The 14,905-nt window shown below is 47.3% G+C and overlaps 1 protein-coding gene across 9 annotated transcripts in view; it reads left to right on the top strand.

The window, feature by feature from the left end:
• The window catches only part of TJP1 (tight junction protein 1), a 354,643-nt gene that overhangs the window by 202,043 nt on the left and 137,695 nt on the right, over positions 1 to 14,905 (top strand). The window contains exon 1 of one of the 9 annotated variants that reach the window (XM_080980662.1): positions 12,435 to 12,601. The exons of the other annotated variants lie outside the window; for them this stretch is intronic. Within the exon in view, the coding sequence (XP_080836788.1) occupies positions 12,551 to 12,601 (51 nt within the window). The 5' untranslated portion in view covers positions 12,435 to 12,550. Of the gene's footprint in view, positions 1 to 12,434; positions 12,602 to 14,905 lie in introns of those variants that run through there. 9 annotated transcript variants of the gene reach the window in all.

Genomic DNA, 14,905 nt, shown 5'->3' with positions numbered 1-14,905 from the left:
GAGGTTTTTAAGCAGAGGTTGGATGGCCATAGATGCTTTAGCTGAGATCCCTGGATTGCAGGGGGTTGGACTAGATGGCCCTTGGGGTCCCTTCCAACTCTACTATTCTATTATTCTCCCTGTTTTTCACCCATTTGCTGTTTCAGGCAACCTTGCCTCTTTAGAAGCTGCTTCACATCAAAAATGCCCACATAAAAACAAAAACAAAAAACTAGACAGAAGTGTCTACAGAAAGCTGGTATGAGTGCTTTTAAAGTGCAGTAGTTGCCCCTTTTGGATTTTCTGAGCCTAGGGAAACTCCAGATTTAGCAGAGAGAAAGTTTGGAATTCAAGGATGAACAAGCGGTACATAATCCACATTAACCTGGAGTGCAGCTGGACCCTACTCTCTGCTCTCTGCTAGGATTCTAGCAGAATCTCCATTTTTAAAAACAAAGCCCAGCTGTTGCCTAGATTTCTTGCATGCCTTAAGCTAAACACAGGGGCCTGTGTTTAGCCAGAAAGCAGAAGAAGAAAAAATACAGTATGTTTGCTTTACATTAGCAAATACAGAGATCGCTTTTTGGTAAAAGTGGAAACTGAAGCCAGATTTTGTAGCAATACCTAGTGTTGGAGGGGATGTGACTCTGAAAATAATACGAGATAATCTACACTCTCAAAGCTGTATATCATCATTTGTGCTACTAATAGTTTGGGGGTAGAGGCAACTGGCAGACAATCCAAGCTGAGAGTCTCTTGCCACTGTAGGGTGTATATTTGGACAAGAACGGGACAGATGCATCCACCTGAAACACAGCCGCTCCTGAAGGCGATGCATACAGTCTGTTTCTCAGTCTTTCTTTAGTCACTCCCAGAAAGTCAAGAGGAGCTGTGCAGAAATAGGATAAAAATAATCTAAAACTGTTCTGCAGCAGGAGCGGGGTGCCATGCAGCCAAACGATATTTTTCCATCATTCACTCCCGCCTCCCATCCATCGTTCTGATATATATATATTGAATATAAATACAGCGAGAGAAAGATTGGCTCTGATGCAGGAGGATGCTGGAGACATTATTAAGACAGAGCGAAACGAAGCCTTTGGGTGATGGCTCTGCCCCAGCAATTCTTTCCAACGAAAGAGAGAGAGAAGGTTCTTGGAAGAGTACACACGTTTTGCCCACTCAGCAGATTGTACCTTCTTCTGCAGTGCCTACAAGACGAAGGTGCACGCAATCCTTAACAGAAAGAAGGGAGCGCCAAGGAGTTCAGAATGCCTGGATCCAGGGAATGGGCTGCTGCCTTTTCAAAAAGAGCGCTGGATGTGCGCTTTGTTCCGTAGTTTAACAAACGATGTATAGCAACCTAACTCAGAATCAACTCTGTGCAACAACATTGGATGGTTGCTTTTCCCTGTATTGCTCTGACCTCCTGGCTATGCCGATATTTGAACTGCGATTGTGTGATGTTCCCTTATATCAAAAGAGACTGTTGATTCACCTGGCCCCATAATGATGGCTTGCCTTGTCAGTGGCTGCCCGAGGCCTGCTGCCTGAGATCATAGTGAGTGCCAGCTCCAGGTTTGGTGGGGCCCTTGAGTAGCCCCTCTCCTTGCCACTGCCATGGCTGCACATTAATCTTTTCTCCTCACCCACAGCAGCCGCCAGCGAGGCAAGTGGAGGCTCCTCCTCCTCCCTCCTCCTCTTGGATGGGGGACAAAAGGGTGGCCAGAACAAACAATCATCCCCTTGATTGTTCTGGCCACCCTTTTCTGCCCCATCCAAGCCCGTGAAACCAGTGAAAGAGGAGTAGGAAGGAGGAAAGGTTGCAGCATTTGGGACTTTTCAATTTGAGTTAGAGGTGACATGATGGAAGTTTATAACATTAAGGAGAGAGTGGAACAGAAAAGTTTTTCTTCCTCTCCACACTAGAACTCGTGGGCATCCAATGAAGCTGAATGGAGGAATATTCAGGACAGTTGAAGGAAAAGACTTCTTCATGCAGTGTAGAGTTAAACTGCGGAACTCCCTCCCACAGGAGGCAGTGATAGCCACCAGCTGGGATAGCTTTACAAGAGGAATGGACAAATTCAGGGAGAAGAGGGCTACTGATGGCTCCTAGCCCTGGTGGCTAGGCTCTGCCTCAACCGTCGGAGACAGAAATGGTAGCAGTGCAGAAGAGGAGCCCTGGGTGCAGCCGATGACGATGGTGGGGAGGAGGTGGCCTTGTGGGGGGAGGCCAAGGAGGGTGAGCTGCCCAAGAGCCCCCCAAGCCTGGAGCTGGCATCACACGTCCTTTGGTCTCGTTGGTGTAGGCATTAATTTTTCATTTGGATCCTACTGATTGTCCTTCATAATAATTATTTCTTTATTTCCTTTCTTGCATTTATTTATTTATGAAGGTTGTTAGCCTCAGGCTCATGAGGAAGGGCAGGGTATGAATAAATAAACAACTCTCTCTCTGCCTTAAAATTTTCCAGGTGAATTTGTACTTACAAATGGTACTTTTAGCAAACAAAACACTGTGCGTCCATGAGCTTGCGAAGGCAGAAACCTTTGTGGAAGGAACAAAGGTTTCCTTCCTTGTGAAAAGCAAAGGGTTGCCATACGTCTGGAATTTCCTGGACATCACTGGGACTTGGCCATCGGAAACAGTGTGTGGGCAGAAATCACTTAAATGTCTGGGAAAATCCAGACCTATGTCAACCCATTCTAGAAGTGCAGATTTTTGCGAATTACCTTAAAAATAGCTCAAAAAAAATTTCTTTCTTTTTTTGAGATCTTTGGTACCTGCCCCCATGGAAGCTCAGCTCAATAACTTTGCCCCCCCTAAAAGCAACTTTTGTGTCCGGATTTTCACTTTTTGAAATATGGTGCCTCTAATCTATCTAAGCCATGCAGTCAGTTTCTGAGCAATGAGGGGTTCCTGCGCTTAATCAGGATTTCTTAGGAATGACGGTGTCTTACAGATATATGGTTTATTTTCATGGATATACAACCTGAGCATAGGATGGAGGGGCTCGCAGCATCACCACCCCAAAAAGCTCTTGCTTCTCCATTGGGCCTCCAGGGAAACCCCCAGCTCCCAGCTTCAGTGTCCAGCACAGAGCAAAGCATCAACAAAGGCATAACTTCCCACATGACGTGGTCCACATCCAGGATTCCATCTTCCGGATCCACACTCCTGTGCGAGTCATGTGACCCCCCACAAGATTGTGGCCCCCCAAAAGCATTCTTTTGAGGCACAATGCCCCAAACAAATGTTTTTGGGCGCCATGCCCGAAAAAAGTGCAGCCTGAAATCGCATGAAAACTTGCAACAGCCATTTTGATTGCTGTGCTCTTGCAAGAAAAAATGAGACGTCCCATTTCTTCTTTATCTAAAAGGCATATTTCTTTTTTAAAAATAACAAGAGACAAGTGCTTATAGGACAAGTGCTTATAGTTTTCTAGGAGCAATTTATTTAGTTACTAGATAAAAACAACCCAAGGTGTAATTAACAGATCATGCTGGAGTTGGGGCCACTTGCGTCATCCGGATTAGTTCTAACCATTTAACTAAATTTGAAAAGGCCCTTTGCATTTTGAAAAGGGGGTTTATCATGGCTGGAAAGCCACCCAATGGTCCAGGCTCAGGCCATCTGAAGGAGCACTTGCGCACAATATCACAGAATGCTACCCACCTCTAAGATCAGCCACATCCCTGCTCTCTGGCCTGTCATTCTTTCGAATCAGATTGGCAGGTCCCAAGATAGGGTGTCTGTGGCATGCTTTATGGAGGACAGTCTGTTACCAGTTCTCAGTCCTCCCCAGTATGGTAAGATCTTCAGGACCAGAGGCATTATACTGGTGAATACCAGTTGCTAAGGGGCAAACAGCAGGAGGGGCAGGAGACTGTGTCCTATGGACTTGCGGTATCTGGTTGGTCACTGTGAGGACTGAATGCTGGAGTTGATAGGCCTTTAGTCTGATCCAGCAGCCAAGTTCTTAGGTTCTCATTGCTGAATTAGAACCATGTGCACACATGACATGTCCTTTCCATCATGAATGACTATCTTGTGTCATATTGCTCATGCTGTTTATACTTTAGCTATAAGCCATCTTGAGTCCCTGCTGGGGAAAAAGACAGAATGATGCTGATGATGCTGATGCTGTGAATTTATTTGGGTTCTCAAGATGTGTGTGGTGGGGACTTCTTTCCCATCCATACTGCTGGAGAAGAACCTTTGGACTGGAGATGCTGGGCAGTCCCCTCCAACTCTTCTGCATGCAGAGCAGCTCCCCCCCCCCCACTCACTCCGATAAACAACCTTCATCCTAACAGTTGGTTAAAATGGTGATAGCCGCCATTAATATTAACAGTGCTTTAAATATTAAATTGTATTCCTGCTGCGTCTGCAAGAAAAAAATAAAACAATGAAGCTATAATGGGATTTCCTCCATCCCAGAGCAGCTGAAAGACTCGACAAAGATGCCAGCTCTTTCCCAAGCTGCTGTGTTTCCTTTGGTTCTGATGCTTTAGTTATACACTTTTGTGTGTGCAAATGAAGGCTCTAGGGCTCTTCCATGTCTGTGGCCCCGGGCTGGATTAAGACTTTTAAAGGTCCTAAGCACTGAAAAGATTATGGTGACACAAAGTTTGCCTGTATGGTGAAATGTACATGTATGTATGCCATGTACAACACATGACAGAATCTGATTTCCTTACATTATTTCAATCTACATTAGCTGGGGATAATGGATAAGTAATAAAAAGAGAACAAAAAAATGGGGGAAGGGTGTAGAATGTAAGGAATTCTAAGAAGGTTGACTACTTCCATTAAAAAAAAAAAATCAAATGCCAATTCCCCCCCAAAATTTCTCACTTTTTTACACCCCATTTGCCGCTGTCCTAACCACATGCTTGCTTTGTCTTTTGGGTAATCTAGCACTGCTGTGGCCCTGTTCAGATGTAACAACAAACTGTGGTTTGCTGTTGCCTGATTGGTTCTGCATGAGCTTCCCACTTCTCCTTGCCCCACAAGAGAAAGAGTACTTCTGCTTGTAAAGAAACCAGGATATCAAAGCTCAGTTTGTCAGCAAACAAGAAGATCAGACCAGGATTGGATGTTGACATCCCAGCTAACTAACCAGCTGAACTGAACAAGCCACTGTTTGCTGTGTTTGGATGCAACAACAGTGCTTAATGCTTTAAGTCACCATCCATTGCATGCAATGAGGAGTGGAACATGCTTTTGCCTGCTCATTCACATGTCTTATGTTCCTCCTGTCTTGGAGGTGGTGCCAATATGCGCAAAGGTAGAAGCAAGCACATGGGCAGCTGCATTGAAGAGGAGAATGTGGTGTGGGGCACACTCAGAGAGTCCCCCCAAGAGCATATCCCTCCCCCCCAAACCTGGAACCTATACTGTTCACATAACAGCCATGGTTTACTGCAAGGGCTGCTATCTGTGGCCCTCCAGATGTTGTTGGATTGATGTCTAATAACATCTGGCGGGCACTATATTGGCTATCCCTGCTGTTTTGTCTAAATTGGTGCTAGTAATACCAGAGATTGGAATGGTGCTTACATTAAATGAAAATAACACTATTTACTGTACATAACTCTATCAGCTGGAACTGCCTTCCCCAGCAAAGGACTCTGCAGATGTTTTGGACTACAACCCCCAACAGCCCCATCCAACACGGCCAGTGGACAGAGATAATAGGAGTTGTAGTCTAAAACACACAGAAGGCACCATGTAGGGTTGTCCCTGCCCTAGGATGAGCAGTGGCTTCATTTGTGGCTGCAAAACATTTCAGTGGAACTTTACACGCCTCCATGCTGCTCAGAAATGTCTGCAAACTCATCACATTTTGTAAGCTTTATTTTCTTCTGGAAGCTTCCACAGCCTGCTTATCCTCAACAAAAGTTCTCTGTGTGATGTCAACTTCCTCTCTTTGTAAGGTTGCCATATCAAATATGGTAACTGGAACATAATCCTGGGAAACTCAATATGACTGGGTTGCACTTTCTTGAGCAATGGGAATCGTTTCTTAATACAATAGTGTGGGTGTTGTACAGGCCATAACACTATTGCAGTGGGAAGTGGGGAGAGAGGGCATTGCGGTATATCGAGGGGCATACAAAATATGTGCCCAAGTTAAAAATTTGTGGAGAAGGGTCAGTGAGGTGCCTTAAATAAGAAACAAAACTGGTGCATTAGTCTGCCTTTAGAATAAATACCGTTTTATGTTTTGCGTTTGTTTGTTTGTTTGTTTGTTTGTTTATCGACTTATTTTTAAAAGCAAAGAATGGAATAGAGTGTTTAATTTCACAATGACAGAACAGTCAAACAGTTTCAGTGTATTCAGTGTGAGTGAGCTACTTGGGGATGGGGAATAAAAGGAAAACTGGTACATTCTATTTTTGCTTTATGTCATGCCCAATAAACATTTCTTCCAGAGTCAAAGGCAGGAACAAAATACTCATTTACCAGAAAAGAGACTCTGTGCTGAGTTTTTAAACAGAGCAGATATTCTTTTTAGGTAGAGAACGGTCTGGGAAAACAAGAGGTTTCTAGCAAACTACCTACTGCATTTTCTCAGTTCAGAGGCTGGTTTCCTGTGGTGATCCCAGCCTTTTCCTTCCTGTCCATTCCATCAGGGTTGGAAGATGAAAGCTACAGAAAAGCAACAGTGAGTTCAGAATCCTGTGGCATTCTGAAAGAAAGCATTTTTTTTTATAGACTCATAGGGATTTCATAGAGTGAGGATTATTGGAGATTATTAGACTGGAGTTCTTCAACCTTGGATCCCCAGATATTGTTGAACTACAACTCCTGTTGTATGGGTTGTATGGGGTGTTAGGGGAAGGGTAGCACCTTTGGTGGGGGACACATCATACTCCTTCTGGGGTAGTTTGTCCACTTTTGGTCCCTACCCTGCATTCAGCTCTCCCCTGTGGCTCCTACGAGCTGTCAGCATGTGACAGCAGACACACCCCGGGAACAGCGTTAACTGGCCAGCTGAACCAGGTAAGGGTAGCCAATGAGTCTTAAACCATTGGTGAGTTACGGACTTCCTGTGCATGTGAAGATAGGCTCTGGTGGATTGAGTGGACGGCGCCAATAGTGGGTCCAACAGTCAAGAAGGCAGTTTCTGCAAGTGCTGTAGAGGGAAATGAGGGGCAGATGGGGCTTGTCAGCCCAGGAAGGTAGTCCATCTGATTCTAACCCTCCACTGCCTTGTGGGCTATCTTCAGGAAAAGAAAAGGCTAAAGAGTAAACCCTACACAAATCCTGGGTAGAGACTCCTTAAGAGCCACCTTGTACACCTCCTTCCAGCAAGTTCTGCAGCCAAGCTGGTGCCAAAAGTCTTGCTCTGCTTTCCTTTGGACCACATCAGTGAGGCCAAGAGGGGGGGGGTCTTGCCATCTGTGCAGCCCAGAACCTCCCTACACACTGCTCAGCCATGCGCCCCAGGGAAGTTACTTTGGTACTGCTAATGTAACATTCTGACTTCCTGGAGGTACACTCCATTGTCTCTCAAGACAGATGGAAGCCAACAGCAACAGAAATTCCTGTATCCCCAACCAGCTTAGCCAATGGTCTTGGATGGTTGCAGTCTAATGACACCTAGAGGGTCCCAAGGTTGAAGATGGTGTATCTTGTCCAATCTCCTGCTCAGGTGAGAAACGTGTGGCCCTCCAGCCACTGCTGGACCAACTCCCACTATCCTGCATTACTGGCCATGCCGGCTGAGGCTGGTGGAGTTGAGAGTCCCACGCCATTTGGAGGTCTGCAGGTACCCCTCTTGCTTTAAAATGCTGGTCAGGGGCAGCTTTGTCACAAGAGGCCCTGTGGGGCACCAGCTACTGCACATTTCTCCTGTGCATGCCCCTGGATTCTGGAGCAGCTAATTCATTTCAACAACACACATAGAGAAATCCCAGATGGGTTGTACTCCATGCCACTTGGCGAGAAGGGGTGCCATTTGGATTTTCCTCCACCGCAGGCATGACAATGTTTTAGACCAGTCCTTTGCAGTATTTGATAAAATAAGGCACATAAAGACAGTCCCCTGGTGCTTAAACGGTAAATGGAATGCCTGGATTTCAAAAAAGAGAGCACTGCTTCTTGTTCTTATTTTGTAGCGTTACCCAAGGCTCAGCTCTGCCGTTTAATAAGAGCTTTGTCTGAGCTGAATCTTGGCAGTGTTGAGACCAGATTCTGTTTCAGATACAAACAAGGGGTCCTAGAAGCCAAGCTGCAATAAACCCTTTCCTGGTAACATTAAGAAGCGCAGAGTAGAGTCCCTCATTTTCCAAATTAAGCTCTAGTATCAACTTTAAGCAACTGTCCTTGAAAGCTGAGTGGAATCAAAGTATTGTAGAGTTGGAAGGCACCCCAAGGCTCATCTAGACCAACTTTTTGCAATGCAGGAAATAGTTAAAAGTGTTCACAGCCAAGAGTGCAGCTGGAAACTAGAGACTGGTGCCATCTACACACTTTGCGTATGGGCAGAGGGCTCCATGCCTGGGAGGAGCAGTAGAGCTCTGCTGCCCCTGATGTCCATGTGTTGAGCAGCCAGCACAGCAACTGAATTTGGCAGGGGAAGAAGGCGCTTCCTCCTGTGAGGACTGTAATTGCCATCAAGTCAGCAGCCTGAAGGAAGGACTGTGCGGCAAGAGCTGCTCCATCCCCCTGGCCTGGACACTGTCCCCTACTATGCTCCTGGATCTGATCTGGAGGGACAAAGCCTTCTGGGGAGGAACTGCTCTTTATCAAGGTCAAGACAAACAGGCTCACCTCTAATGCTAGTGAATCGCCATTGTTCTACTTGGCAGCCAGAATCCACACGGACAGAACTATCTAATTGTATTATAAGAACTGTAACTTTAAGAACTGGCGCTTGCTTTCTCCTCCTTCCTCCCATTCCTTGTTCCTCCTGTGTCACATCTTTTTAGATTTTGAGTTTGAGGGCAGGGACAGTTTTAGCATTTTTTGTAAGCTGCCTTTTCAACCAAAGGGCACGGCATAAAAGTCTTAAAAGGATGAAAATGAACTCCAATTGTTCAGGGCTCCACACCAGGTGGAAATGCTCTGTGCGGACTTCCCACATTCAAATGTTTACGGACAATTCAGGGGCTCACATGTGGCCACACTGCCTCTTCTATATGTGAAGCTTCCTTCACGTGAAAAATGTGTGAAGGGGACTAAAGTCACAAGAAATTCAGCCTGGGGGAGTATCAGGCATGTTGGCAGCAGGTGCAGGAAATGGACACACGTGCTCCAACTGCACTTTCCTGGTGCCTATTGTTGGCAATTCACCACCTCTACAGTGGTACCTCTAGTTATGAACTTCATTCATTCCAGAGGTCCATTTTTAACCTAAAACTGTTCTTAACTAGAGGCGTTCTTTTGCTAATGGGGCCTCTTGCTGCCACCGCGCCGCTGGCACACAATTTCCGTTCTCATCCTGGGACAAAGTTCTCAACTTGAGGTAACTCTTCCAGGTTAGTGGAGATTGTAACCTGAAGCGTTTGTAACCTGAGGCGTTTGTAACTCAAGGTACCATTGTATTTTTTTTGCATTTGGCAGGTGATAAATTTTTGTGTGTGCTAGTCAGGAGGGTTCTCTGTCTCTCCTCCCCTCCTCTTGGTATGTAGACCTCACTTCTCTCACTCCTGAGACTTAAGGCATGGGATTGAAGTGTGCTTAACCTTGCCTGTATTGTGCCTCCAAATTTATCTGCTCATGTTATCATTTCACACTGATAAACAAAGCAGCAGGGACAGAGTTCTCCTGCCTTTGCAGGAACCCAAATAATCATTACCTCTACTTTACATTCAGCATGGAAAACTACACACACATTTGCTCAAAGCTGACTTTACTGTGGTGATCTGGGGGACCACAAGGCTTGATTTCTGCAAACCAGCCTTTGCCAGTCTGGTGCCCTCCATCTACAACTCCCATCACCCCCCCCCTTCCAGCACAGGTTGGCAAAGGCTGTTGTAAATCTTTGCTGTGCACGCTTCTGGCGGTGCTCATGGCTTCTCAGAATGCAGCACTGCAGCTCCATACGGTTCTAGGCCTCCACGAGTGATCAAATTATGCCCATCCTGCATCTTTGCTCTAGCTGACTATTGCAGAGCAACGCATTTGAATTTAAGATCACATTGCTCATTTTCAAGGCCCCAAGTGATGTAAGCCCTGTGCTCAAGAATTGGTTTCCTTTTTTTCTCCTTTAATGAAGAACAGGGTATTTTAATGTCATCATCATGTGTTTGTGGAGGGGATACATTGATTGAAAATGTCTAGTAAACCAGATCAGTGGTAGGGCATTTGGCGAGTCAGCATGGCAGTAATGTGGGATTGAGGATTGGAGTGATCGTTCTGTGGTGTTATGGCAGTAGACAAAGCTGTATTCTAACTTTTGAAAAAACTTTTGCAAAAAGGTGTATTTTTTTTATAAAAAAAGAATTGTTATTGGAACTGCAGTGACTGGCACTTTGCATCTCCGCTGCGGGGATCCCTTGATCACCTCCCTCCTATTTACTTCTGTCCCTCCTCACTTTTAGAAGGGCTCGGAGGCCTTGCTTTTCTCAAAGGCCTTTTGCAGGATCCACACTTGCCTTTCTTGCTTCCCTATATGGGGAAGTTTTTAATGTTTAATATTTTATTACGTTTTTGTGTATGAAGGAATCCGCCCAGAGTGGCTGGGGATTATCATTATTATTAGCACCAACTGAAAGTTTTATATTAATTAGGCATGAGCCATGTAGGGTTCTCTTGTGCCACCATGGCAAGAAGTGTGGCTGTGAGCCTACGTGTGAGTATTCAAAAGGTTGCTAAGATGAGTTCAATGGGACGTGCTCCTCGGAGACTGCACACTGGACTGAGGCTATGCCACTAGACCTCAGGCACTGATGCCTTATTGACTTTAGAAGAAACTGTTTTCTTTCAACAAACCTTTGCAGAGTGCTGTCCTTAAGTTGCTTTATGCTGCCACTGCCTTTTATCCTTTTTAAAAGAATGTTTACTGATTGGTTCTATTGATATTTTGGTTTTTCTTGTGCTGAGTTTTGGTTCTGATCTTAAGCTGCCTTGGATATTTCCTTGTTAGGTGTGGTATAAATGCAGAAAATAATGAAGATGCTAATGAGATTTTCTCCCAAGTTAAGTGCTGCAGCCACCAGTGATCAAAACTGCAAATATATGGCCTGTGATTCCTCATCTGTGCTAAACTGGGCCTTGGTTTTCTTTTGGCTAAAAAGCAGAAAATTTAAGTTTCCCACTTGCATTTTGGGAAGCAGTTCTGATGTTGATACCAAAAGCTTTTGGCAACAAGAAACCTGTTAAGACGTTAAGGTACCACAATTCTCTTAGCTGGTTTTGTTTTGTTTTTGCTGCAAGAGACCGTGTGTGGCAATTTTACACCCTTACCTGGGAGCAAGCCCAACTGAACTCGTGGAATTTACTGTACAGGACTACTCAGTATAGGATCGCACTGCTCAAACGCGGCTCTGGGAATGGTTATTCCGATTGCAAAACAGAATACTGAAAACAAGAAAAGAAAGCACGCTGGGCCTGGGAGAAGAACAAGAGTTCACAGCCTTTCCAAACTGGCGGCCGCTCTCTCTGCAAACCCTCTCCCTCCTCCTGCCGCCGCGTTTGGGTCGCTCTGCAACCCGCTCCAGCCTCCCGTCCGGTCCTCTGCCCGGCAGCAGCGGGAGCGCCCTGCCTTGCCAGCCTCCCTCCTCCGCGGCCGATGATAGGCTCGTCCGCGCCGGGAAAGTCGCTGCCCGGGTCCGAACCAAAGCGCGGGGAAGCAGCGGGGGGGGGGGGCGCTTGCAAAATCCCTGCCCCTTTTGCCCGGAGGGAAGCCAAGCAACTTTCTTGCAAAGCGCCCGTCTTCTTCTTTTTAAACACCCCGCACATTTCTTTGGAGCGGAGGGAAAGGAGGAAGAAAGCAAAATGATGGCGATGGACGAAGTCCTGGCGCCTCCTCAGCTGCCGCGCTGCCCGGCTCCTTGCGGAGCCCCGCGACTCCCGCGATTCCCTCCCTCCTATTGATTCTCCCCTCCTCCTCCTCCGCATTCCCCCGGGTCTGCGCACCCGCGCAAGCCCGGCTCCTCGGCGCGCCCCCTCCGGGAGGAGAGAGATGGACCCTCCCAGCAGCCCGGCCGACATGTCAGTGGTTGCTGGGAGAGACGGGGGAGGGAGCGGGCGGGGGGAGCGGGCGGCCAGCCGGGCGGGCGGGTAGCTGGACAGAGGCGCCTCGCCGCTCCGGCCCCAGGAAGCCGGGAAGCAGCAGCAGCGCCCCCCCCCCCAGACCCTCGCCGGGCCAGGCGCCGCTCTGCTCGGGGCCGACTTGCAGGCAACTTGGCGGGCCGGCGGGGGCGGCGGGCGATGCTGGCCGGGGCCGCCGCGGCGTGAGGAGGCGGAGGCAGAGCGCGCGAGAGCCAGCGGCCGCCCCGGGACTCCCTGGCGGGCGGGCGGGAGGCGGAGGCAGCGCGCCCCGGCGCCCCTCCCTCCCTCCTCGCCGCCGCCGCCCGCTCCTCCCTGCCTCCTCGGGGACGGGAAGGAAACAAGATGTCTGCCCGAGCCGCAGCTGCTGCTGCTGCTGCTGCTGCTTCCACCAAGGTAAGCGAAAGCCGCCTCGGCGGGGGGGGGGGGCCTCCGGAGCCAGCCGCCCTCCTCTCTGCCCCGCCGGCCCGGGAAGGGGAACGAGGGGCTGCCGGGGGGGGGGCTGCAGCCTGCCTGGGGGCGCGCGCCCCTTCGCCTTCGTGGCCAGGCGCCCCCCGCGCGCACCGTTCCCCGGGCTCCCCCCTCCAGGCCCACTGCAGCCCCATTGGACTGAAAGGGGATTGAAGAGGAGTGGGGAAAACACAACCCTCCGGCCCCATCTCCCGCCACTCTTCGCTCGGAAGTCTGTTTATTGTTGTTTAAATGCCCCACTCTTACAGACTTGGGCTCAGGACAAAATGATTTTTAAATCGGTAAAAACCAAGCTCTGTGAACCTTTGGGCAGGGTCTGGCTTGGTTGTGTGTGTCTGAAGTTAATGGAGCTCCTCTTTTTAGGTTCGCACAATTGTTCTTTTTCTCAAACTGCCCCCTCCCCCCCCCAAAACACCTGTTGGGTGAAGGGCTGGCTGGTGTGCTCAGGATACCACCAAACTCTAGATTAGTTCCTTTTGGAGTGGGTGGCCAAAGAGTGGATGGTTTCTCCTCTTGGAGGGCAAGTTTTAAAAGTTAAGCTCTACAGATGCTTTCAAAGGGGACCCAAGAGAAGATTCTAAGTCTCCTTACTCAGGAGTAAGTCATAACTGGGTTCAGTGAGACCTCTGCCCTAAATAAATGGACTTCCCATTACAGCCTTAGCCTGAGCACATTTTTTACGCAGAAGTAAGCCCCTCTTGGTTCAGCAAGACTTAATTCCCTTACTCTCCTTGCGCTCTGCTTTTGACATTGTACCGAGAAGGTGGGGTGGGTTCTGCCCTGCAATTTGTCAAGCAGCCAGCTTTTAAAGTGAGGTGTCTCAGGGTGGAAACTTGCTTCCTGTGTGCTTTTAAAATACAGATTGGGAAGTGCCTAGCTGTGGGGTTGCAGTTTTGCCTTGTAAAAATTGCAGCAGAAAACGTTTGCTTTGGGAGATTTCAACTCTTCATCTGAATCGCATGTTGTTTCTGTGCTTTAATCTGGGGTGTGAATGGAATTGGGCTGGGTTTGTTGTTTTTTTAGCACATGGTGTGTGTGATGTTTTTTGTACTCCAAAGGACGTGTCCTTTCTTAGGAATTTCACATCAGGAATTCCTGAAACAGCAGGTTTCACAATTCCTGAAATACAGGATTTCTCAGCAACTCCCTTTGAATCAGCTGCTGCTGACATTGTGCAAATATGTTTGGGTGGTGCTGGGAGCCCAAGAAAAGCTCCACCTGCTCTGTAGGTGTATTATATGGTACAGGTGCATGTAGTACTCTGACCTCCCTCAACTCTGCAGGAGTGAGTGAGTGAGTGAGTGAGTGAGTCAGCTGTGCTGTTTTACTCCTAGGGGAAGGAGGTGGAGTTGAAATGCTCAACAAGTTTCTCCTTATGCATGAAACCTTAGACTGGAAACTTTTTTGTTTTAAAAAAGGTAGAATAAAGCTTCCCCTTCCTACTCCAGAATTATAAACAGTTCTTGGTTCTTTTGGAGACAGTACATTGGTTGTTTTGTGTTGGCTGCGTTAAGGAATATTGCTCGATAGTTCTCTGGAAGGGTTTGCTCTCAAGTGAAACTGTGTAGTTTCTGTCTGATGTCATCTCTTGGTATGCGCTTGCACCTGAACTGTGCGCCTCTGATACTGCACTAATGCAGTGGCGTTGACGCTTGGCACAGATTCTTGGCAGTAGAATCAGTTTCTGGTGGCATTCATGAATACTCATTCTCCAATAGGTATTGGGTACAGTTTCATTTTTAACTTAAATCTCGCTTTATTGAGCTTGCAAAGTTTGTGACTCAGAGAAGCACCAGAAAGTTTATAGTAGTTTTTAAATTTCATTTTTTGGCATTATCTTGGCACTTTGAAAAAATATTATAACCTGCATTAGAATATTTTTCTTCTCAGTCTCCATAACATGTTCATTCTTAGGTTATGTCAGGTGAGCTATATCTGCCTTGATTAACCTGGGGTCCTCCAGATGTTTTGAACTATAATTTGCATTATCTCCAGACCTCATAGCGGATGGAGATTGTTGTCCTGCACATCAGGTTGACCAAGGCTGAGGCAGATGAATCCGATTCATACATTTGCTTTTGGAAATGGCACATTGATTACTTTGTTCTAGCAAAATGCAGGAAGGGGGAGAAAACCAGATACTTAAAGATAACTATGATGCCAAGGAATCTGAAATACTTTTCAGCTTTTCCAAAATTGCTTCCCTTAGAATGCTGGTTATACCTAGGT

The sequence above is a fragment of the Podarcis pityusensis genome (assembly GCF_964106645.2).
Source record: "Podarcis pityusensis genome assembly, chromosome: 14".
Lineage (NCBI taxonomy): Eukaryota > Metazoa > Chordata > Lepidosauria > Squamata > Lacertidae > Podarcis > Podarcis pityusensis.
The sequence above is the reverse complement of the archived record's forward strand: the minus strand, read 5'-3'. Positions and strand labels throughout refer to the sequence as shown.